Source organism: Eleginops maclovinus, chromosome 4, assembly GCF_036324505.1.
Source record: "Eleginops maclovinus isolate JMC-PN-2008 ecotype Puerto Natales chromosome 4, JC_Emac_rtc_rv5, whole genome shotgun sequence".
NCBI classification, from domain to species: domain Eukaryota; kingdom Metazoa; phylum Chordata; class Actinopteri; order Perciformes; family Eleginopidae; genus Eleginops; species Eleginops maclovinus.
Genome location: NC_086352.1, coordinates 4,887,837 through 4,913,339, shown reverse-complemented (window position 1 = coordinate 4,913,339; position 25,503 = coordinate 4,887,837). Strand labels below are relative to the sequence as shown.

The 25,503-nt window shown below is 43.2% G+C and overlaps 2 protein-coding genes and 1 long non-coding RNA gene across 3 annotated transcripts; 1 reads left to right on the top strand and 2 right to left on the bottom strand.

Moving 5' to 3' along the window:
* Positions 1-4: 4 nt before the first annotated feature.
* LOC134863673 (uncharacterized) lies at positions 5-2,124 on the bottom strand. The gene is made up of 3 exons (XR_010165698.1): positions 1,937-2,124; positions 1,382-1,479; positions 5-422 (listed from the first exon to the last, which is right to left on the bottom strand). It is a non-coding gene; the product is annotated as an uncharacterized LOC134863673 (long non-coding RNA).
* Positions 2,125-6,945: 4,821 nt separating this feature from the next.
* Positions 6,946-16,114, bottom strand: LOC134863595 (oocyte zinc finger protein XlCOF7.1-like). Its single transcript, XM_063882186.1, has 2 exons — positions 15,936-16,114; positions 6,946-11,115 (listed from the first exon to the last, which is right to left on the bottom strand). Exons 1-2 carry the CDS (start codon positions 15,955-15,957, stop codon positions 7,256-7,258), a joined length of 3,882 nt encoding a protein of 1,293 aa, XP_063738256.1. The 5' UTR covers positions 15,958-16,114; the 3' UTR covers positions 6,946-7,255.
* A 6,045-nt stretch (positions 16,115-22,159) lies between these two features.
* LOC134863626 (uncharacterized) lies at positions 22,160-25,433 on the top strand. The gene is made up of 2 exons (XM_063882252.1): positions 22,160-22,532; positions 23,809-25,433. The coding sequence occupies exon 2, from the start codon at positions 23,862-23,864 to the stop codon at positions 25,242-25,244; it is 1,383 nt and encodes a 460-aa protein (XP_063738322.1). The 5' UTR covers positions 22,160-22,532; positions 23,809-23,861; the 3' UTR covers positions 25,245-25,433.
* Positions 25,434-25,503: the final 70 nt, after the last annotated feature.

The following is a 25,503-nucleotide window of genomic DNA, read 5'->3' as shown; positions in this document are numbered from 1 at the left end:
GCTTCAGCCTCTGTTGAACACTCTGTTTCTCTGAAGCTTCAGTCTCTGTTGAACACTCTGTTTCTCTGAAGCTTCAGTCTCTGTTGAACACTCTGTTTCTCTGAAGCTTCAGTCTCTGTTGAACACTCTGTTTCTCTGAAGCTTCAGTCTCTGTTGAACAGCTCTGTTTCTCTGAAGCTTCAGTCTCTGTTGAACACTCTGTTTCTCTGAAGCTTCAGTCTCTGTTGAACACTCTGTTTCTCTGAAGCTTCAGTCTCTGTTGAACACTCTGTTTCTCTGAAGCTCCTGAGCTGCTGTTCAGCCACAGGAAGCAGAGGTCTGGGTGGATGATGTCTCTGATGCTGTTCTGCTTCTCCAGCACCACGGGGGGTCCTGTGTGGATGGCAGCTCCTTCCCCAGCGGATCCAGTCCTCCAGAGTTGTCTAATCCCAGAAAAACCAGAGGATCATATTAAACACAGGGTTGATAAATGATGCTGCAAAATGTAACTCAGCATTACAGACAAATCAACCCCTGAAGGACTATTTCAAAGGACGTACTGTTTAGGTTTTCAAGAGAAGAGAAGTGAACGTCACAGCTCGCATCCCTTTGACAGCACTACAAAAACTAAACCCAAGCAAAAGGCTTCTGCTCATTTCTGACGGCCTTATTATTATGGGATGGGATAAATGAGGTCACTTAACTTTAACATAAGATGATCTAATCAAGTGGGTATCCATATCCCTTTGTATACTGCAGGGTAGCTGCTGAATTTACTCCAGCTGAACTAAAGTCTGATTTAAGGGCTGCTTATATTTCACAGCATTAATCCAGATCTGTAAAGAAACTAAAGGGATTCAAAAAAGGAGAAATGTGACTTTACATTCATAGTAAGGTAGACAACAAGCTACAGAAACAGAGCTACCAAACACTCTGATAGGCACCGTCCTCCACGCAAGTCACTACAGGGGTTTCTCCCTGAGGACAGACGAGGGCTCAGGGATCCTCTACACATTTCAGCGCTGTAGTATCTCAATGAAACGGATCCCAGCTCCACAGCTGAAGACTCTCCACGCTGCTTACTGTGAGTTCTCTGTGTGCCTCACCTGTAAGGTGTACAGCTCTCAGGCGGACCTGGCATCATATTCAGATATAAAGTAATCAGTCTGGCAAAAATAGCTGGTTTAAATACTCGCACTGATTGAGCATCAACGTGTTCTTATGGACCCAAATATAGCAAAAGATAAAGGTGAGCGACAGAAGAAACGACCACAGTGTTTTTCCTGGTTAGTCGACATGGGCTGCTCAAAGTACACACCCCCACACATCTGCGTAACACAGGGGTGTCCAAACTGTTTTCACAGAGGGCCACATACAAATGTAGGGGAGTAATGTGCAATACCTGAAAACGCTTTCAGAAAGAACAGCCTACATCCCGTCTGTCTTCAGGGTTCATTTATTCTGCTGCAGCTCATCCCTTAAAACAGGAGCCTCAGAGTGCTGAGAATCAGAGGAAATATGAAGGTCACATCTCAAGCTGGTTATGGAAATAAATGATGGGTTTTTATCAACTCAGATTTGTTAGAGGATGTTTTAGATTCTAAATGACTGAATTCATTTTAAATTGGGCTCATTAATATATCCGAACATATATATCTGAGAAGTACAAAATAAGAGCAGCAGGAGTTTCATTTGTGGGCCGTATCCATTATACTTTTAGGATGTGCAGGGGACCGATACAAGGTGGCCCCCGGGCCGTAGTTTGGACCCCCCTGATATACTACAAAGATCACCAGTTAATCGAGCCACACGTTAATCCGTAACCCCGGTACCGTGTTTCCTGGGGTTAGAACGGTACCGTGTTTACTGGGGTTAGAACGGTACCGTGTTTACTGGGGTTAGAACGGTACCGTGTTTACTGGGGTTAGAACGTTTGTTTACAAACACCGATACTCACATGTGTTTGTGATTCCTCCCGTTGTTGTTGTTGTTGTTGTTGTTGTTGTTGTTGTTGTTGCTTTTAAATACACAAATGGTGATATGTTAAAATCATAGGTTCAAATCCGGGAAAGAAAGCCTCAATCGGAGGAGTCTTTAGGGCACATCTCTCTACCGAAGTGACTGATTCAGTCTCGACGAGACGCCATCTTGTTCCAAGTTAGAAACAATAGCAACGGCCACTTCCGGTTTCTTTGAATTATTGGACTTCAAAATAAAAGCTGCAAGGATTCCCTGATGAGATGGATACACAGACAGACAGACAGACAGACAGACAGACAGACAGACAGACAGACAGACAGACAGACAGACAGACAGACAGACAGACAGACAGACAGACAGACAGACAGACAGACAGACAGAACCACCAATTAAAATTGGTCTGGATGGCAAAGACTGTTCACACTGCGAGGCAGAATCACTGAATAGGGTCCATGAGTTCTGTCTGCAGAAGTGGATGTCATCCTGGGGTTTGACTACTGTAACTTATGTACAACTTCAAGTATGATGATGGTGCCGTTGGGAAACCTGGAAACTCGCAGAGTGAGTGAGTGAGTGAGTGAGTGATTCAGTGAGTGAGTGAGTGAGTGAGTGAGTGAGTGAGTGAGTGAGTGAGTGAGTGAGTGAGTGAGTGAGTGAGTGAGTGAGTGAGTGAGTGAGTGAGTCAGTCAGTCAGTCAGTCAGTCAGTCAGTCAGTCAGTCAGTCAGTCAGTCAGTCAGTCAGTCAGTCAGTCAGTCAGTCAGTCAGTCAGTGATTTAGTGAGTGAGTGAGTGAGTGAGTGAGTGAGTGAGTGAGTGAGTGAGTGAGTGAGTGAGTGAGTGAGTGAGTGAGTGAGTGAGTGAGTGAGTGAGTGAGTGAGTGAGTGAGTCAGTCTTATGTAGAAGAGTCTCCAGGGTTGTCCTCAGTCTCAGGTTCAGAAGAGTCTCCAGGGATGTCCTCAGTCTCAGGTTCAGAAGAGTCTCCAGGGTTGTCCTCAGTTTCAGGTTCAGAAGAGTCTCCAGGGATGTCCTCAGTCTCAGGTTCAGAAGAGTCTCCAGGGTTGTCCTCAGTCTCAGGTTCAGAAGAGTCTCCAGGGTTGTCCTCAGTCCCTGGTTGTAAATGTCTCTCTGGATCTGAGTTCCTGGCTGGTTCTGGTCCTCCACAGTCCTCTCCATCAGCTTCAGTTTCCATGAATTCAATAAATTAATTGGAAAAGACACTCAACGTTGCTTAAAGGCACTTGAACTCAAATTGAATGGAATCATAACCACAGAAGATGACAGTATAGGTAGCACTTTTAATAATTCTTGTATCCAATCAGTTGAGGAATTGGCACAGAATTTTAACATTAGTAAAATAGTGAGCATTCCTATTGATAATGATAAACCAATTTTCAGAATTGCGGAAATCAGTGCACTAGAGGTGGAGAACACCATAAACACCTTAAGAAATTCAAAAGTTAAAGATGCCTATGGCTTTGATTCAACATTTTTTAAACTCATATACAGCCGTTAATTCAGCCTATCACCCAATTAATTAACTCATCAATAAAACAAGGCATTTTTCCCAGTTCCTCGAAGACAGCTGTGGTAACCCCCATCTTCAAGGCTGGAGATCAAACACTGGTGGAGAACTACAGACCCATTAGTATCCTACCTGTGATCTCCAAGGTAGCCGAGAAATGGGTGGCGAAGCAGCTGACCACTCATTTTAACAAAGGCCAAACTGCACCCAACGCAGTTTGGCTTTTGAAGTAACCACTCCACAGAAACAGCCAACTGCTTTTTCACTGAGAATATAAAAATGAAACTAGATAAAGGAACATTGTGGGTGCAGTATTTTTAAAGTTAAAGGCCTTTGACACTGTCAATCATGAAGTTCTTTTGTCAAAACTTTCTTACTTTAATTTCTCTGGGGATCCCATCAAATGGATGAAATCATAGACAGAAAGCAAAGCACATACAGTGGGGCAAAAAAGTATTTAGTCAGCCACCAATTGTGCAAGTTCTCCCATTTAAAAAGATGAGAGGCCTGTCATTCTTATCATAGGTACACTTCAACTATGAGAGACAGAATGGGGGAAACAATCCAGGAAATCACATTGTAGGATTTTTAATGAATTCATTGTAAATTCCTCTGTAAAATAAGTATTGGGTCACCTACAAACAAGCAAGATGTCTGGCTCTCACAGACCTGTAACTTCTTCTTTAAGAGGCTCCTCTGTCCTCCACTCGTTACCTGTATTAATGGCACCTTTTTGAACTCGTTATCAGTATAAAAGACACCTGTCCACAACCTCAAACAGTCATACTCCAAACTCCACTATGGCCAAGACCAAAGAGCTGTCAAAGGAGACCAGAGACTAAATGGTAGACCTGCACCAGGCTGGGAAAACTGAATGTGCAATAGGTAAGCAGCTTGGTGTGAAGAAATCAACTGTGGGAGCAATTATTAGAAAATGGAAGACATACAAGACCACTGCTAATCTCCCTCCATCTGGGGCTCCACGCAAGGTCTCACCCCGTGGGGTCAAAATGATCACAAGAACGGTGAGCAAAAATCCCAGAACCACACGGGGGGACCTAGTGAATGACCTGCAGAGAGCTGGGACCAAAGTAACAGAGGCTACCATCAGTAACACACTACGCCGCCAGGGACTTACATCCTGCAGTTCCAGATGTGTCCCCCTGCTTAAGCCAGTACATGTCCAGGCCCGTCTGAAGTTTGCTAGAGGGCATTTGGATGATCCAGAAGAGGATTGGGAGAATGTCATATGGTCAGATGAAACCAAAATAGAACTTTTTGGTAAAAACTCAACTGGTCGTGTTTGGAGGAGAAAGAATGCAGAGTTGCCTCCAAAGAACACCATACCTACTGTGAAGCATGGGGGTGGAAACATCAAGCTTTGGGGCTGTTCTTCTGCAAAGGGACCAGGACGACTGATCCGTGGAAAGGAAAGAATGAATGGGGCCATGTATCGTGAGGTTTGGAGTGAAAACCTCCTTCCATCAGCAAGGGCACTGAAGATGAAGCGTGGCTGGGTCTTTCAGCATGACAATGATCCCAAACACACCGCCAGGGCAACGAAGGAGTGGCTTCGTAAGAAGCATTTCAAGGTCCTGGAGTGGCTTTGCCAGTCTCCAGATCTCAACCCCATAGAAAATCTTTGGAGGGAGTTGAAAGTCCGTGTTGCCCAGCGACAGCCCCAAAACATCACTGCTTTAGAGGAGATCTGCATGGAGGAATGGGCCAGAATACCAGCAACAGTGTGGAAACCTTGTGAAGACTTACAGAAAACCTTTGACCTCTGTTATTGCCAACAAAGGGTATATAACAAAGTATTGAGATGAACTTTTGTTATTGACCAAATACTTATTTTCCACAATCATTTGAAATAAATTCATTAAAATCCTACAATGTGATTTCCTGGATTGTTTCCCCCATTCTGTCTCTCATAGTTGAAGTGTACCTATGATAAAATTACAGGCCTCTCATCTTTTGAAATGGGAGAACTTGCACAATTGGTGGCTGACTAAATACTATTTTGCCCCACTGTACATAAATAACACCCGGTCTACATACCTAACCTGTAAAATAGGTGTCCCTCAAGGATCTATACTGGGCCCTCTTTTGTTCAGTCTATACATCAATGACCTGCCCACAGTCTGTCCATCAGTGCACATACAAATGTATGCAGATGACACGGTCCTCTATGTGCATGCACACCAACTGACTGAAGCCATGGGCCATGTATCCAACTGGCTAACCAATTCATGCTTACAGCTGAACATAAGCAAAACTGTGTGTATTTTTCAGAACAATCTACTGTGTCTCATAACCCTGCTGTCCTAGTTAAACAAGAGAAGATCAGAGTGGTGCCTGACTTTAAATATTTAGGAATCATCCTAGACTCACAACTCTCCTTTCAAAAGCATTCAAAAAAGCTGGCCAATACTGGCAAATTTAACCTGGCAAATTTTAGGCACATAAGACCATACCTGCCAATGAAGGCTGCAGAGCTCTTCTCTCATTTGTCTGAATGCTTAACTAGCTGCTCGCAAGCCAATAAAACAACTTTGCAACCAATTGAATCTCTCTATAAGCAAGCACTAAAAACACTGGACCGTAAGGCAAATAGTTATCACCATTGTCTTGTAGTGAAAAAGCACAACTTGTTTAACTTTGAAAACTTTGTACAATTCTCTGATGCCTGTCTCATCTTTAAGGTACTTCATGGGCTTGCTCCACCCCCACTGTACCAATTCATAAAACAGAGAGATAGCGTCAATAGAGTAACCAGATCAACCGCCAGAGGGGACTGCGTAGTGCAGTACAGACAGAGCGAGTTTGGACACACAGCCTTCTCAATAAGAGCCACCAATTATTGGAATGGTCTGCCCAATAAATTAAGGGAGTGTAACAGCCTTACAGCTTTCAAAAGCAAACTCAAATTTTGGATTTGGGAACATCACATCTGTAACCACATACCAAATGCTTAAAGCCATGTGATGTTGTTCCTCTGTAACCTACTGTATGCTGTAACCTTTATGTGGAGGGTTAGTGAGAGGCGTGCATTGCCTGTGTCTGTTTGAGGGTGTGCTTATGTCTTTTAATTAAGGTTTTATTTGGTATCAGTTTATGTATTTTTATATCTTAGGGTGCCTTTTAAGATCTGGCTAGGGACAACAGTTGGAAATTAGCATAGCAGCTAACTCTGGCTTATTTACAGCAACTTGTCTGTTAATCAATGAGCACCGTCCTACCAACTACATAAATGAATAAATCAATTACAAAAAATAAATCAGATAAAATACAGCACAATCTGAAAGCTTCTTTACAGTTCAGGTTCTGACCTTTAGGGGAGAGTGTGAACCAAAAACACTGGAACTGTAATCAAACCGTTCGATTGATCAACACTGAAGAATATAACTTATGTAACATGTGGTCAGAAAACTGAGACGGATAGGAAGATCACCAAACAGTTTCATTGTAGTCCAGAATCCCCTGAATGGGCCTCTGTAGATTTAATGAGATCCATTGTGATGAAAAGTTTATGAGTACTTCACACATGTATTATTTCATAAAGCACAGAAAGAAGCATGACAAAAAGGATCAAATTCAACACAAAATTGCTTACAAATAATACCACTTAAGAGAATACCTAGGGCTGAGATGTCTCAACTGAAAAAAGAGAGAAACAGAATTACATTTGGAACTATCCTTTTCTTTAAGAATAAACTGAAAAACATCCACAGCTTCACAAATCCTCAAATATGATCTAGCTGCTTTATTTTGTCTTCAGTCAGCAGAGTCTCTCTGAGTTTTAAACATCACATTTAAAGATGAGGTTTCCCTGTGTGTGTTTTCCTGTGATGACCCCCCCACACACTGGTGGTATTTCAGCTCTGAATGCCAGGCAAAGCCTTGGTGACACTGGCTGCAGCTGTACTGTTGCTCCACATTGTGGATGTTCATGTGGGTCTGCAGACTTGCCTTGTGTGCATATTTCTTCCCGCACACTAGGCATCCGAATGGTTTCTCTCTGGTGTGAATTCTCATGTGTATCTTCATGTGGGATTTGTAAAGACATCGCATACCACAAACAGAACAGAAGAAAGTTTTCTCGCCCGTATGCAACTTCATGTGGCTCTTCATGCTGGCATTGTGGGGAAACCTTTTCCCACATTCGGGGCAGCTGTATGGTTTCATGAATGTTTTACGGAACATTTTACTTTCAGCTACTTGATTTTCGTTTAAACACGTTAAACCTGATTGAGGTTTCCTGTCATCTTTCCAGAAATCACTGTCGTCACTCTCAGCTCCAGGGTAGATCAACACTTTGTTTCCAGAGTCGCTGTCAGTGATTTCATTTTGTTTCAACATGTTTAAACCTGACGGACCTTTCCTGGTCTCCTTCCAAAAATCACTATCAACACTATCATCAGAAGAGTCTCCAGGGTTGTCCTCAATCTCAGGTTGTAAATGTCTCTCTGGATCTGAGGTCCTGGCTGGTTCTGGTCCTCCACAGTCCTCTTCAGCAGCTTCTGTTTCCATGTGTTCAGTTTGTCTTTGATGAAGCTGTGAGGACTGAGGTTTCTCTTCATCATCTTCACTCTTCACAGGGACAGGAGTGAATGTAGACTGGGTGATATCAGCCTCCTCCAGCCCTTGAAGCTGCTCTCCCTCCTGACTGCTCCAGAGTTCCTCCTGTTCCTCTTTAATGCATGGTGCTGGCTCGGGCTCTTCCTGGTTTGGCATATACTGGTTTTGAGTCCTACCTTCTATAAGCAGTTCGTCTCGCTGGTGATTGTTGTTAAACGTTTCACCACTCTGGGCAAACTCTTGTTTCACAGAGTTTAACTCGGACAGGCGTTCACTGCTCTGTGTCCAAAAATCACTGTCTCCACTGTCTTCAGTCTCAGAAGAGTCTCCAGGGTTGTCCTCAATCTCAGGTTGTAAATGTGTCTCTGGTTCTGAGTTCCTGAATGGTTCTGGTCCTCCACAGTCCTCTCCAGCAGCTTCTGTTTCTACATATTCAGTTTGGTGAGGCTGTGAGGACTGACCATCACATTCATAGTAATAAATACCGTCATCGGTCCTGGGATCAGTTTGAACCTGGTCCTCGGAGCAGCTGACTGGTTTCTCACTGGTAATATATCCTTTACTTATGGATACTTTTTTATTTCTTCGATAAGTGAACCCAGACTGATGTTGCCTAGTGTCTTTCCAAAACTCAATGTCAACAGGGTCGTCAGGCTCCAGAGAGGGTTCATCACCTTTATCAGTCTCTGGTAGGAAATGTCTATCCGGAGCTGAGTCAGCTGGTTCTGGTCCTCCACAGTCCTCCTCATCAGCTTCTGTTTCTACATATTCTGTTTGGTGAGACTGTGGGGACTGACCATCACAGTGATGGTGTTTCAGCTGAAAACACGAGAGGAAAATTCTGTTACAATATGTGCAGTAAGTGTTCTGCCCTTTGTGGACTTCCATGTGTTTGGTCAGATATCTGCGCCAGGCAAATTCTTTGCCACAAAGCGAGCAAGTAAACTGGGTCTGTCTCGTGTGGATCCTCATGTGTTGTACTAAAGCCTCACTGTCACTGAAACCTGAGTTACACACCGAGCAGCGGAAAGGTTTCTCCCCTGATTGGCCCGTCAGGTGAGAACTTTCAAAATTGGCGAAAGCGATACCACAAAGTGAGCCATCGTGTGATTTCAGTCTTTTCTGAATTCTGACGGTAACCGGCAGCTGGTGCTTTCGGTCTAATACCGTTCCACACTGAGAGCTGTCGATCAGTGTGTTGGAATTGTGAAGCTGCGACAGCTCGCCAACACCCTCGTGGTTCAGGAGCTGCGACTCCAGCGGGAAACTTTTCTCACACACTTCACATCTGGTTGGTTTCCCTTCTGTGTGGACGGATATGTGTCTTGTCAGATGTCCTGCTGTTGCAAAACATTTACCGCAACTTGAGCAACTGAGTGGTTCCTCTCTTGTGGGAGCTGTTTTGTGTGTCAGCTGTCCGTCGTCATATTGGTCATTACGCTCTGAGGAGCTGAATGGTTTCTCGCTGCTGGGAACGTCCTCAGTTTTCAAATGGTTTGGACCTGAAGGAGAATTCCTGGCCCGTGTAGACAGATAAATACCGTCATCGGTCCTGGGATCAGTTTGAACCTGGTCCTCGGAGCAGCTGACTGGTTTCTCACTGGTAATATATCCTTTACTTATGGATACTTTTTTATTTCTTCGATAAGTGAACCCAGACTGATGTTGCCTAGTGTCTTTCCAAAACTCAATGTCAACAGGGTCGTCAGGCTCCAGAGAGGGTTCATCACCTTTATCAGTCTCTGGTAGGAAATGTCTATCCGGAGCTGAGTCAGCTGGTTCTGGTCCTCCACAGTCCTCTCCATTAAAGCCGGTTCTGCTCTGCTGTGAAGACTCACCAAGACATTTGTGTTTTTTGATCTGAAAATGCCAGAAGAATCTCCTGCTACACACAGTGCAGCTGAATGGTTTCACCCCTGAGTGGACTGCCATGTGCTGTGACATTATTCCTCTTTGAGAAAATCTTTTACCGCACACGGAGCAGCTGTACGGTTTCTCTCCTGTGTGGGTTCTCATGTGTATGTCCAGATGTGAACTAAACTGTCGCTTTTGACCACAAATGGAGCAAGTGAACAGTTTCTTTCCTTTATGCATTCTCATGTGGGTCACCAGGAGGTAATTGTTGGGAAACGTGGCATCACATTCGGAGCAGCTCAGTGGTTTGTCGTATTTATCGCTTTTGCTTTTGTGAAGATGTGAGAACTCGCCAATACACTTATGGTGTTTGAGTTGAGATGTGGCCCTGAACCTTTTTTGACAAATGCTGCAGCTGTAGGGTTTCACCCCCATATGGGTCGCCATGTGGTACGTTACAGCTCCTTTGTGTCTAAATGTTTTACCGCACAGTGTGCAACTAAACGGTTTTTCTCCTGTGTGAATCTTCAAGTGGTAGTCCAGTCCTCCTTTTTGAGTAAACGTTTTACCACACAAACAGCATCTAAAAGGCTTCACTCCTGTATGAGTCCTCGTGTGTATATTCAAATTTCCCCTGTGTTTAAATGTTTTAGCACACACCAAACAGCGAAAAGGTTTTCCATCAGGATCATTCATGTCTTTTTCTGTCTCAGATTCTGCAAAGTCTGTAGTCGTTTCATCAGTCTCAGGTTCAGAAGAGTCTCCAGGGTTGTCCTCAATCTCATGTTCAGAAGAGTCTCCAGGGTTGTCCTCAGTCTCAGGTTCAGAAGAGTCTCCAGGGTTGTCCTCAATCTCAGGTTGTAAATGTCTCTCTGGATCTGAGGTCCTGGCTGGTTCTGGTCCTCCACAGTCCTCTCCAGCAGCTTCTGTTTCCATGTGTTCAGTTTGTCTTTGATGAAGCTGTGAGGACTGAGGTTTCTCTTCATCATCTTCACTCTTCACAGGGACAGGAGTGAATGTGGACTGGGTGATATCAGCCTCCTCCAGCCCTTGAAGCTGCTCTCCCTCCTGACTGCTCCAGATTTCCTCCGGTTCCTCTTTAATGTGTGGGCGGGGCTCTGGGTCCTCCTGGTCCAGACTGGAGTGCAACTCCTCCTGCTCAATGGGAACCTCTTCTTTAACCACCACCAGCTGCGGGGCATCTGCAGGAAACAGGAAACACACAGTCAGGGAAACTGTAGAGTATGAGAGTTTGAAATCTAACCACCATTCTCTTGGACTAACTTTGCAGTCCTTATCCATTCCTTATTCTAAATGCTCAGTCCCGCCCACTGTGTTCTTCTGTTGGCTCAATAGTCTGTCAATTACACCTTTTTTCAGCTGCTCTGGAGAGTTTCAGGACAACAGGTGAGTTGGTTCTGTAGCTGATCTAAAACCGAGCAACACTGCGTAGTTTGGACAGGGAGGGGGGGGGGGGTGTAGTTTCACTTTTTCTGTTTGCAGATATGAGCTGCTGGATGTCTTTCATGCTCATGTTAGTTAGCAGGGTTGGCCTTGTGATGTGCAACCAGGGGTGTAGACCTATTTTTATAAGTACCGGAGCGCACCTACGACTAGCGTATTCTTCCATGCACACGACAAAACAGAAGCATGTACTTAGGTCACTAAATCAAAAGTGTGCAAATGTATTCGGTATCCTTTCTATGTCAACATGTTTTAGGTGGGGGTAGGCCCAACATCCTTTAGGGGGGTAAAATTAACTCCGGTAATGGGACCAGACACACCAGGACTTTAGTGTCATATATTGTGAGTTTGAATCATTTCATTCCTGTTTTCATTTATTCTCTGACTATAAAGATCATATCAAGGTGTGCCTTGGAAATACTTGTTAACATAAATGGTGACAAAACCGTTTGAGAGCCCCTGAGACAACTGAGACCAGGGGTCAGAAACCATTTGGACACAGAGAGCTACCTGAAGGATAACTTTATGGAGGGATGCTTTGATCAGCTCTTTCTGAATAATACACATTAGCAGTTATCCTCTACATAATGAATATGCTACATATAAGAAAATCGGTTTTACTTATTACTGTTTCCAACGGGCGACACTTTCTAGATACAAAAAAAACTTATTTTTACTTTAATAAAAACTTGGATGTATATACGCATTCTGTGTGTGTGTGTGTGTGTGTGTGTGTGTGTGTGTGTGTGTGTGTGTGTGTGTGTGTGTGTGTGTGTTTGACTCGGACAGATGTGTTGTCCTAACACAGTGGTTCTCAAACTGGGGGGCGCGATGTCTTATTGCTACATAAAGTGTTGCTGCACATTTTATCGAACCAAATACGTTTCTAACTTCTTGCAATATCATTATTTCCGCTCTCTTCACTTGTGTGTGTGTGTGTGTGTGTGTGTGTGTGTGTGGGGGGGGGGGGGGGGGGGGGCTGCTCGCTCACAGACACGCTGCAGCCCGGTGCACACAGAGATCTGCAGGGACAGGGAGCACTCTGTCCATCAGCTGGCCAAAAGGCATCATTCAGACGGAGAGAAGCACAGCTGTCTGCCACAGGTCGAAGCTCTGTGGCCCCAATTACGGGTAAGGTGGGAGAAGAACTAAAGTCTGAGGGTTCATTATATTTCACATCATTAATCAAAAATGTAACTAAAGGGATTAAATACATGTAGTGGAGTAGAAATACACCATTTACCTCTGAATTATAGTGGAGTAGAAGTACACAGTAGCAAAACCTGAAATACTCAAGTAAGTACAAGCATCTCAAAATTGTACTTAGTAAGTGTACTTAGTGGCTGCAGGTATGATATGTGTGCTAGCCACCCAGAATCCACGATATATATTCGGGGGCTCGGAAATATTTCCATTACCCAAGGGGGGGCTGAGGAAAAACTTTGAGAACCTCTGTTCTAATGGCAGAGACTGCTGACACACGGAGACTGAATCAGCAGAAAACTAACTAACTCTGCTGCTCTCTACAGAACGGGACAGAGCAGACTGTTTCTGCTGAGGAGACGGAGGTCTTTAGGGGGGCAGGGGGCACTTCTTCAGACCTTCTTTGACTCTGTGGGGGCATCAGCCACCTTCTATGGTGTGGTCTGCTGGGGCTGCAGCATCTCGGCTGCTGACAGGAAGAGACTGAACAGACTGATAAGGAAGGCCAGCTCTGTCCTGGGGAGTCCTCTGGACCCCGTGGAGGTGGTGGGAGACAGAAAAATGGCAGCCAAGCTGTCCTCCCTGCTGTACAATGTGTCCCACCCCCTCCAAGACACCCTGTCCGCACTGTGCAGCTCCTTCGGCGACAGGCTGCTGCACACGCGGTGTCTCAGGGAGAGATACCTTCCTTCCTGCAGCGGTCAGACTCTATAACCATCATGCCCCCCCCCCCCCCCCCCACACATACAACAAAAAACGGACTAGTATAAACATGAATATGCCATCATCAATAACTGCAGTATTTACGTGGCTGCATATCTCCTTCAGGACGTGTGTTTTTCATTATCTTCATACTTTCTGTACATCTGTCTCTGGGAAGCTGTCTGTTTCTGTACAGCTGTCTCTGTCTCTGTAAATCTGTCTCTGTAAATCTGTCTCGGTCTCTGTGAATCTGTCTCTGTAAATCTGTCTCTGTCTCTGTGAATCTGTCTCTGTGAATCTGTCTCTGTAAATCTGTCTCTGTCTCTGTACAGCTGTCTCTGTCTCTGTGAAGCTGTCTCTGTCTCTGTGAAGCTGTCTCTGTCTCTGTACAGCTGTCTCTGTCTCTGTGAAGCTGTCTCTGTCTCTGTGAAGCTGTTTCTGTCTCTGTACAGCTGTCTCTGTCTCTGTAAATCTGTCTATGTTGCTGTAAAGCTGTCTCTGTCTCTGTAAAGCTGTCTCTGTCTCTGTAAATCTGTTTCTGTCTCTGTAAATCTGTCTCTGTCTCTGTAAATCTGTCTCTGTAAATCTGTCTCTGTCTCTGTAAAGCTGTCTCTGTCTCTGTAAATCTGTCTCTGTCTCTGTAAATCTGTCTCTGTCGCTGTAAATCTGTTTCTGTCTCTGTAAATCTGTCTCTGTCGCTGTAAATCTGGCTCTGTAAATCTGTCTCTGGCTCTGTCGCTGTAACGCTGTCTCTGTCTCTGTAAATCTGTCTCTGTCTCTGTAAATCTGGCTCTGTAAATCTGTCTCTGGCTCTGTCGCTGTAACGCTGTCTCTGTCGCTGTAAATCTGGCTCTGTAAATCTGTCTCTGTCTCTGTAAATCTGTATCTGTCGCTGTAAATCTGTCGCTGTAAATCTGTCGCTGTAAATCTGTCTCTGTAAATCTGTCGCTGTAAATCTGTCTCTGTAAATCTGTCGCTGTAAATCTGTCTCTGTAAATCTGTCTCTGTAAATCTGTCTCTCTGTAAATCTGTCTCTGGCTCTGTAAATCTGTCTCTGGCTCTGTAAATCTGGCTCTGTTGCTGCTGTAGCGCATACATTTCCCTTCTGTGGGACCAGTAAATGGATCTGAGCCTGAAACACTTCAAGTTTACAAGTTTTGAATCATTTCTCCCAGCAACTTGTTCAGAAGTCCAAAGAGCACTCTGAATATTGGTACTGGTACCTGAACACCCTCTCTACACGGGGCAGGAATCCTAAAGTAAGGACAATGATGTTTTCAGAAATCAAGTCTTTAGTTCATTAGCGTTATCTGTGTTCGTTCCCCTGTTCCTACAGTTTATGGTATTTCATTTAATAGTTTTATTGTATTTTGTCTTGTATCTTATTCATTCTTTTTCCATTTTACACTCTATCCAGTCTTTCATTGTTTCCTGTAATTGTATTGTTTACAATGTTGTTGTTTTATTCTGTAAAGTCTGTCAAACTCGGGCTTAATAAATAACTTTGATTTGATTCAAACTTCCTGATTGTTTCCAGCAGTTAGAGCCTACTGCTGCTTGGTGGAAGAGTTGGGGCTTTTCTTTAGGACCATATTATATTTATTACAACAAGACGGTATCAAAGTGTCCTTTATATTCAAAGATATTAAAGATGCAACTCAGATTGAAAAGGAGCTCAAACAATGTTTAAAAACACTTGTATTTTAAATGTGTATGAATGGATGTAAAAAAGTGAATAACAGTTTGAAATCCTTTCTAAACAAACATTGATTGGGCCTTAAATTTGAAGCAATACATTAATTATGATGTGAATCCTACATTGTCCCTGAGAAGCCTGCAGGACGCAGCAGACAGTCTGTTAAATTGTATTGTTTAGTCTGCTGTGTGAAAGAACAATGTCCACCAGACTGTGGACAATTACTTTCAGAATAAAAGGCACCTGACCCAGAGTCCCCTTCAACATTAATCCAAATCAGCCGCAAAGAGTAAACATGGACACTCTATCCTTAAAACGGGCATTTTTTAAGAGTATTCAGTGTCTGCAAAAAGCCTGATAAACACCCAGCAGTTAGCAGGAGCTAACAGGAGCTAACAGGCTGTGGAGCTAACGTTAGCTTAGCCCCACAGCACTTCTAACAGGCTGTGGGGCTAACGTTAGCTTAGCACGGATTATAAAGTGTCTCAGCAGAACCGACCAGTCTCTCTATTCAGCGCCATGTTAACAAACAGCAGTTTAAATATGAGTCATAATGTGGAATAATATGAGTATATGGAATAATATGGAATAGTATGTAATAATATGGAATAGTATGGAATAGTATGAGTATATGGAATAATATGGAATAGTATGAGTATATGGAATAATATGGAATAGTATAAGTATATGGAATAATATGGAATAGTATGAGTATATGGAATAATATGGAATAGTATGAGTATATGGAATAATATGGAATAGTATAAGTATATGGAATAATATGGAATAGTATGAGTATATGGAATAATATGGAATAGTATGAGTATATGGAATAATATGGAATAGTATAAGTATATGGAATAATATGGAATAGTATGAGTAATAGTATGAGTATATGGAGTAATATGGAATAGTATGAGTAATAATATGAGTATTTGGTATTATAAAGGAACCGACCCGTCTCTTTCTGCAGCTCCATGTAAACAAACAGCTCCTCTCACATCCGGGTATTTAGTCTATACAAGTCCAATCAGCCGCTTTTCGAACAGATGTTTAACACGAACACTTTTTCCACTGATCGAGTCAAAGGAGGATGCATGTACACCGTGTTCCTGTCCTTATTTACACGCAGCTAACATGCTAGCGCAGCCACACATGCTAACGGTGACCCGGAAACCTTCTTCTTCTTCTCTCGGTTACCGGCGGATTACAAACCTCTTTCAGCTGCATACCGCCACCTACTGTACAGCAGAGTGTGTCACCATCTCCTCCTATCGCCAGCTGTGTTCACCTTCTTTTAATATCTGTATTATTCTGTTCTATGGACCTGTAATTGTCTACATAAACAGACGAGTCGGACTACTGTGTCACCCTGCTCTCGTTCAGCGTGCCCATCTTTATTTCCTTGCATAAACCTGCGCACATCCATTACGTCTTCAACGTGAGCCCATCAGCTCAAAGATCTTGGGTACTTCTCAGTTCTTTGAACTTGCATCCCTGCGTCCCTCACTTGCGTCTTTTCCTTGTGTCACGGTAAGTTTCCTCCTCTCCTTTCCTAAAGGAAGGTCCAGTGGTTCCTAAAGGAGGTCATAAAGGAAGCTTCAGAGCTTCTTTCCTGTCATCTAGAGCAGGGGTGTCCAAACCTTTTTCACAGGGCCACATACAGAACAATATACGGAGAGCTGGGACACTTCTAGAGGTTGATATCGCCTCATAAGTTAAGTTATAAGTTAGCAACACAAATCAAATGTAGAGTAATGTGCGATACCTGAAAACGCTTTCAGAAAGAACAGCCTACATCCCGTTTGTCTTTAGGGTTAAGTTATTCTGTTACATCCCTTAAAACAGGAGCCTCAGAGTGCTGAGAAAAGAGGAAAGATGAAGGTTAAATGTAAAGCTGGTTATAGAAATAAATTATTGGGGTTTTTTTATCAAACGTTTTTTTCTAATAAAATCATTTGTTAGAAAATGTTTTAAACTCTGAATGACTGAATTTATTTTAAATTGGGCTCATTAATATAGTTTATATAGTTTAGCACGGTGAAAAATTAGCCAAATGCATTATTTAGAACAAAAGCTGAGTTCTTCCTTCAGCAGTCTAGAGAACATCAGTTTTTTACTGGTAGTAGGCCCCCACACCAATTAGCCCTTCGGCTCCGCTCTAATGCGCGGCGGGCATGTATTTCTGCAATACAATCTCCAGGCGGCAATATAGTAACTGTTCCAGCTGAAATTAATGCAGCTTTTTCATGTTTCTATAAGACATTTTACAAATCTGAAATACATTTCAGTAAAGACAGATATAATACTTTTCTCACTGATTATTATCTGAAACAGAAGCAGCAGATTTAGGGGCAGACATTTCCTTAAATGAATTATGGGAATCAGTACAAGAAATGAAGTTAGCTAAATCTCGTGGCCCAGATGGTATTCCCATTGAGATGTATATTCATTTTTCGTCTGAATTGGGTCCCATGCTTCTGGAAATGATAAGTATCTCTATTAGAAAGGGCTCTTTCCTAAAGCAAACAAATACAGCATTAATATCATTGCTTCTTAAAAAACATAAAGACCCAGCATTATGTTCGAGCTACCGGCCTGTTTCATTCATTAATGGAGACATGAAGATATATGCTAAAGCACACCGCCTTAACAAATACCTAGGGAAACGTATTCACCGTGATCAAACAGGCTTTGTGAAAGGTCGCTTTAGCTCAGACAATCTAAGGAGATTATTACATATTCTATATTCCACTCCAGACTCGCCACACTTTCTTATTACATGTGGAGTCTTAACTCTTGTCGCGGAAAAGGCATTGGACAGACTAGAATGGGATTATCTCTGGGCCCTATTAGGTCACATGGGTCTCGGCAAACAATTTATTAAATACATTAAAGTGCTCTACGCACACCCACTCGCAATGGTCTTATCAGGCAATACTTGTTCATCACATTTTCAAATCTCTAGAGGTTGTCGCCAGGGTTGCCCACTGTCTCCCCTGTTGTTTGTTTTATCCTTAGAGCCTCTGGCTCAAAACGTGCGCCAATCCACCAATATTGCACCTATTACAATAAACTCCACCATTCACCATATATCACTTTATGCAGATGACGTACTTCTCTTCATTAGTAAACTCTCAGTCACTTAATCAAATCAGAAACTTATTTTCTGATTTCAGTAGCGTCTCAAGACACAAAATAACTTGGCACAAATCTGCTCTTCTACCTCTAAGCAGCTCTGGTGATGATTTGACCCAATTCAATATTCCAGTTGTAAATCAATTTAAATATCTTGGAATTGATATTTGCCCAACTCTAGAAACCACAGTTATCAATAATTATAGTACAGTTTTAAATAAGATCAAAGTAGATTTGGGGAAGTGAATGTGGAGAGCGATATCTCTGGATGCCAGGATCTCAGTCATTAAAATGATGGGATTACCTCCAATACATTTATTGGCTCTATGCTCCCTTTGAATTCAAAAGTTGATTATTGGGATACATTACATAGTTTAGTCACTAGTTTAATCTGGAACACCGAAAGACCAAGGATTACATTTACAACTCTTCAAAGAGAGGAATCAGCTGGAGGACGGGGGGGGTCCCACATTTTAAAATATACTATTGGTCTTCTGTACTGCGTACTATAAAATCTTGGTTGGACCCCACAAACCCCACATCCTGGCGCTCCATGTCCCTCTCAAACAAGCTAAATTGCGTTTGGGTCCTATGATTGCAAATGTTCTAATAACTTGGAAACTAGTGAATAAATAAAAAATCAAGTGGCATTACCATACTCCGATATTTCACAGCCATAATTTGTTGCTTGGCAGTCGGACAGTAGCCTACCCAGTATGGTCAAATAATGGAATCCATCTACTTGGACAGCTTTTCAATAATAATGGTCTCCGTACATTCCAGGAACTGCAGCTACAGTGTAATCTACCAGGGTTTTCCTCTTTTCTATAACTGCAGCTCCGTTCCGCCCTGAAAGGAACTCTGAACTTCCTAAATATGACCTTACAAAACAACTGTACAATACTAACAATACCAAGGGAGCCGTATCAACAATGTATTCCCAAATAATACAAAATATTGGCTAAATGAATATAGCTCGATTTCTCCCGAAATAGCTTGGAAAACTATTTGGAATCGCGTAAAACAAGCTTCAAAGAATCCTAATCATCAAACCAAGAAGATCACTCACCAGGGAGGGAAATAAGGGTACTGAATATAGTATATTATATATGTGTGTGCGTGATGCTTTTGTGCATGCGTACGTTCGTGCGTGTGTGTATATGTAAGTGTGTGTGCATGCATGTTTATAAGGATATAGGATTACGTTTTGTGTACGTCTGTATGCTTGTGCATGTAATGCCAATCTAAGTTAATGTATATATGTATATATGGATATTATTTGCAAATTACCGGGTGTTTGTACATGCACAATATACCATGAATCTATTTAAGTTTAATTTAAAACGATATCTGTATACATGCTCTTTTCTGTTAACATGAATTAATCAAACATAACAATAAAAAGTCAACAAAAATGTATATATCTGAACATATGTATTTGAGAAGTACAATATATGACAAGCAAAAGTTTAATTTGTGGGCCTTATTGCATTATACTGAATGTGCAGTCGGCCGATTCAAAATGGCCTGCGGGCCGTAGTTTGGCCCCCGAGCTGTAGTTTGGACACCCCTGATCTAGAGAATCAGAACAGCTCTTATCATGGTGGCCACTGAGCTACTTCCGGGTCATTTCGCTCCGTTTGGAACCTTCCTTAGATAAACCAAAGCCCGTCTACGGAAAGCCCCTTCACTCTCTATTCACCCCCATTGTACCGAATTTGGCTGCAGTTCACCTAGGGGGCGATCGCGGGCGAGTGCAGAATACATGGACCCCTATGGAGCTAGGCGGCTAGCTACATCATTCTCCTAGCATATCGTCTACAAAATCCAAAATACTACTGTGGTTTCCGAGAGGTCGACAGGGATTTTTCGTCAAAAGTGGAATAATCTGGGGGTCATAGCCTTTTGTTTTCTTACAGGTTGGGCAGTTGCGACCCAGGTTCTGCTAGCATCTGGCTAATGAAAGCCGATTGGTCAATGAAGAACTCACGACTGGTTACGACCGAAGAATACGCTTTGTGGTACCTGTCCACAGAACATCAACAACGATTTGTAAATTATGAGTATCAAATAATGTCACACCTTTTCAAAACATGTAGAGCCGAGTTCAAATCAGTCCCACGGAGCCAAATCAGCTGATCGTATGCAGCTGTTGCTGCGAGGGAAAGGAAAGGGAAGGAGAGACACAAGGTGCCGTAAAGCAATTTATCACGCATGACGTCATCCGATTTACAAAAACCTAATTTTAGTCAAAATCAAGCGAATATAAAATACTAGCTATGTGTCGTTTAGGACCACATTCATTCTGCACTGGCCCACCAGCGCCCCCCAGGTGCAGTACCATACCGGAACGGTTTTGAGAGTGAACGTTCTCGTCAATATTAAAAGTTCTCTGGATAAACTGACTATTCGACCCATAGACTGTATATATATACAGTCTATGATTCGACCGTACCCAGGAATTCGTGTCAGTGCCGGATCCGTTCCCCCCCGGCTGCACATGCGCGTAAGGACGTAGGCGGAAACTCAACGTTTTCCTGCCTGATTTGCATGTCTACATTTTACGCTACTTGACGGCAGCCAGTTAGTTTACCTAACGGGAAACAGCTGATAGTTCACAGAAACTGTCTGTAGAGTTTATTTCTTGATATTGGCGACCGGAGACAGTTTGTTATTGATACAGTGAAAACTTCTTCTTTAGAAAATCTAAGTCGAGCTGCCAAAGAACCGTATGCATTCAAAGCATTCAAAACAAATGGAAGTCTGAAGGCACTAGATTTACTAATTGTGATCAGGTACCACATCACTGAGGGAAAACATAAGGCTGGTTAATCAACATTTAGTCAAACTCTTCTTCAGTATGACTTTAGCCTTCTGAACATAACAGTTACCCGGAAATAACTCCACAGAGCATGAACCATGAAACATGAAACCTGTGAAACCAAAGGGTTCATTCAGGTTCTAAACACATGGATTAAAGTATTCCGGCCCCGGGCCGGATTTCCGGCCTGCAGGACTTGGAGTGGAAAAAAAAAATATATATATTTTTTTTTTTAAACCCAAAACGCGATAACTCCACGGCTTTCGAGTCTGTTCGTTCTCTGCCAATGGTAGGGAAGAAGCGCCGCTGTCCAGTTCTGATGTTAAACAGTGTTAGCCAATCAGAAGCAAAACGGGGCGGGCCTTAACACAACGCGCCTCGATCAACTAAACTGTAGCACAGATAGGCCTACTCTCTTACTACGAAGGCTGTGACTGTAGTTAATGGAGAGAGGGGCATAGGAGCAGGCGCGATGCAGTACATGAAACCAGGGGAAAATACCCTCGAGATAGATAAAGGTCTGAAAAATAAATGGCGCTGGGTATGGCTGGACGAGATGGCAAACCATTTAGCAGTTGGTGTAAGAAGTTGAGTGAGACAGGCGCTTGCTTCTGCACGCTGTGCTCCAGGAGGCTAATATATGCATCCAGCGGCAAAAAGGTTCTTCGTAAACACGAATCAGACCCTCGTCACCTAGCTGCTGTTCGTGCTATCCCACACACGACGCGTTTACCAGGAGCAACAACAACATCTGATGTACCGGCTTCCATAACTGACCGTGTGTGTGAGTTAAAAATACGGGTGTGTGCATTTCTCGCAGAACACGACCTCTCCTTCACGCTATCACAACCCCTGGTCGAGCTGTGTAAAAAAGTAGCGGAAGATAAAATTGCACTAAGTAAAATGTCCATTTCAAATCAGCTGGCCAGCTATTTCAACACTCACGGGATAACACCTGAGTTTAAAAGGCAAATTTCCACCAAACTGAAAAACAACATGTTTTCCCTGAACGTCGACGAGGCCACCAATAATAACATGGATAAAGTCCTCAATGTTCTTGTTCGTTTTTTTGACAATGAGGAAAATGCTGTTAAAACGCAACACCTCGCTAGTCGAAAAATGAACATAGCCAATGCTGCAGCACTTACCCAGGAATTGAAGGATGTGCTGCAGTCCTATGGTTTAGGGCTGCAGCAGGTGACCAGTAGTTTACTGGACAATTGTGCGGTTATGCGGGGAAAGAAGTCCGGTCTCGAGACACAGTTGCGCAGGGAGAACCCGCACCTGCTGGATATATCTGGCGACACAGTCCATATGGTTTCTAACGGTGCAAAAGCCATGATGAGCCCTTTCAAGGCAGAGGTGGAAGATTTCTGCTCGGATGTGTTTTATGACATAGAGAAGTCTCCGAAACAGAAAGAAATATTTTCGGAATTCCAGAGATTACTCCATCTTACACCGAAGAGCTTGATCAGGCCCATCAGTAACAGGTTCCTGCAGATGTTGGAGGTGTGCAATAGGGTGAGAGAACTCCTGGATGTCCTGATTGTGCACTACTACAACCTACTGGATCCGGGCGAAGAGCATAAATACAGGTAGGTACAAAGCATTTAAAAATGTGTGTGAATTAAATCGTATTTGTCACAGTATAGCCTCTCAGCCTGGCTCAAAATACGCGACTATCGTGTCCGATTCTCGGCTGAGACCCCCCCTTACGACAATTGCGATTGTCTTTGTGTGCGGCGAAACCCAATGTAAAAGTCGGACACAAAGTCGGGACTTCTGTAGTTTTAGCCTAGTCGTTTCTATGAGCACTCTTCACAAAATAACACAGAGTACACAGCAGAGGTCCTCTCTATTTGCTCACCCGTGCGGTTACCTGGCATACATGCGTGCTTTTAAATGTTGACAACATCCGAAACCTACACCTACGAGCCGCGTCTTATCCCTTGCGCTGTCATTCAGCAGCACCCCGTTGGGATTGATAGTTGATATATAACTATTTTGTCTTGCGCGAAAATAAAACGACCTTCCTTTTTAAGGAGCTTTTTTCTTTTCTTTTTTTGAACATGTGTTATATTCTGGCCTATAGCCTTCCCTTATGAGAAAATGTGTTGTAGTGCAGAATCAAGCTGTTTTTTTTTAATAGTGGCTATAACGGCTTTATAGTATTGCTGTAGTTAATGCAACACATGAAACTGCCAGCTATATGCTGTATGATGATATGATAAAAATATTGCATTACTGACAGTTTTTCTTTCATTAAAAAAATAAAATAGGGATGTATTAGTGTATTGTCTATAATGCTGTATGTTATAACATGCAGCCTTAATCCCCATATGGTTTTATAAGAGGGAGCATAACGTGGGTGTGTGTGTGTGTGCACTCCAGAAAGTTACTCAAACAAGTCCTTGAAAGGCACGAGGTCTCGCCTCAGGAAAGGGCCAGAATAGAGGTTCTGCAAGGAGAACAGGCCACAGCATCCAGGACCCAAACAAACCAGAGCCGGAAGGAACGCATCTCTGTGCTATTCACAGATTTTGATAGGCTCACAGTCTTGATTGACCTGTTCAGAGGTATCTTGAATGAGTAGGAAAATCCATGGCTAGTTTACATACATTTATTTATTACTTGGTGGTAATGGCCCAGCTCTCCTGGATGGCATAGCTTTTTAGTTAAGACAAGGTGCAAATGGAACAGTTAGGTCTATTTTTCAACAAAAGTAATCCACCTCAAGAGAATTCCTTACAGCATTGTATAGTTAGTAACTGTACTGTAATTACCTAGTTGCATAGTAGTAACTGATGTCTTGTTCTAAGTTTTAATTACAACTAATGGAAACATGCCTAAATGTTTTTTGTATGTTTACAGGTGTCCTTCCAACATTTCAGGCATTTCTGAAAAAACTGCAACATGAGAAACCAATGGTGCACTTGTTGCATGTTGAAATGTTGGCACTGGTAAGAGAGCTGCTAAGCAAATTCATGAAGCCAGGAGCTATCCCCCTGAGTGTCAAAGAGATCCTCAAGATCAATGTACGGGATGCAGCGTTACAGCTGCCTAACAAATCCCTGTGTGTTGGAAAATATGGATACTCTGCCATGACCAAGGCCCGTGTGGCGAAGACACTGTGGGTTGGAAACTTGTACAACTCCCTCAGAGAGGGCTACATGAAGGCAGCAGAGTTTCTACTCAAAAACCTTCCCCTCGACAACCACATGGTCACCTCACTCTCGGCTCTGACCCCATCCCTCATACAGTGTGACTCCTTAGGTTCAGCATTCATGGCATTAGGGAAGGCCTTGCCTAATGTGGTTCCACCTGAAGCACTCGGCCCACTGCGGGAGGAGGTTCGTGCATACCAAATAGATGCTGACCTGGTACCTCTGGCCAATACCTATGTTGAAGAAAACAGCCGAGTGGATGTGGACTGGTGGAGTCAGGTGGCACTTCTAAGAAATTCAGAAAGAGGTGTGAGATACCCAACCCTGATCAAACTTGTGAAAGCCCTTCTTTCAATTTTCACAGGCCCGCTGGTGGAGGGGTCTTTCAACATAATGGATGACATACTGGAGGCAGACAGGTGCAGGATGAATGTGGAAACGTATGAGAGCCTCGCCATAATTAAGTCAACAATGAAAGCCAGGAAGTGGACGGCCTCAACAATGTTAATTGACCAGCCTTTAAGGAATTCTTGCCTTTCCTCCTATAAAACATACCAACTCCACCTAGAGAAAAAGAAGGCAAGAGAACAGGGAATGAGGGAGAAAAGGATGAGTGAGGCCATGAGGGTGAGGTCTACAGCGGTGGCAAACAGAATAGTGACCCAGGCGAAGAAATCAAAAGGGCCATCCTCTTCCTCCACTAGGCCAGCTGCCTCACCTAGACCAACCAGACCTTCACCAAAGACCATCTCCTCTGCAAAAACAAGACCTTTTCGACCCACTGGGCCCTCCACCACCTCCTCTGGGGCAGCTAAAAAGCCATCCAGCTCCTCCTCTGGGCCCTCTGCCTCCTCGTCTGGGGCAACTAATAAGCCTTCCGCCTCCTCATCTGGGCCCTCTGCCTCCTCATCTGGGCCCTCTGCCTCCTCATCTGGGCCCTCTGCCTTCTCATCTGGGCCCTCTGCTTCCTCATCTGGGCCCTCTGCCTCCTCCTCTGGGCCATCCACTGCATCCTCTGGGCAACCAAAGTTATTTTCTCTGTTTCATGGTCCAGCCAAGAAATCCTCTTCAATAGCCTCAACTACCTCTGGAAAAAGGAAGAGTTCGGATGACTCAGAACCCGGAAAAAAGAGGAAAAAATAGAGCACTTTGTTTCATTTTTTGAATCTAGTTTTGATAACTTAAACCCCACTAAAAAGTACTTTGGAGATACAAATGCACTTTGTTTATTTCTTTCTATTTGATTTAAGTTATCATTTCATGTAGGAGTTAATGTTTTTGATTACTTGTTTTGATATTACTTGATATAACTTTCTATTGGTTTTATTAACATCTGTGTATTTAATTTTATTTCTGATGAACAAAGTTCAAAGTTATTGAAATGTTGAAATTGTTGAATTAT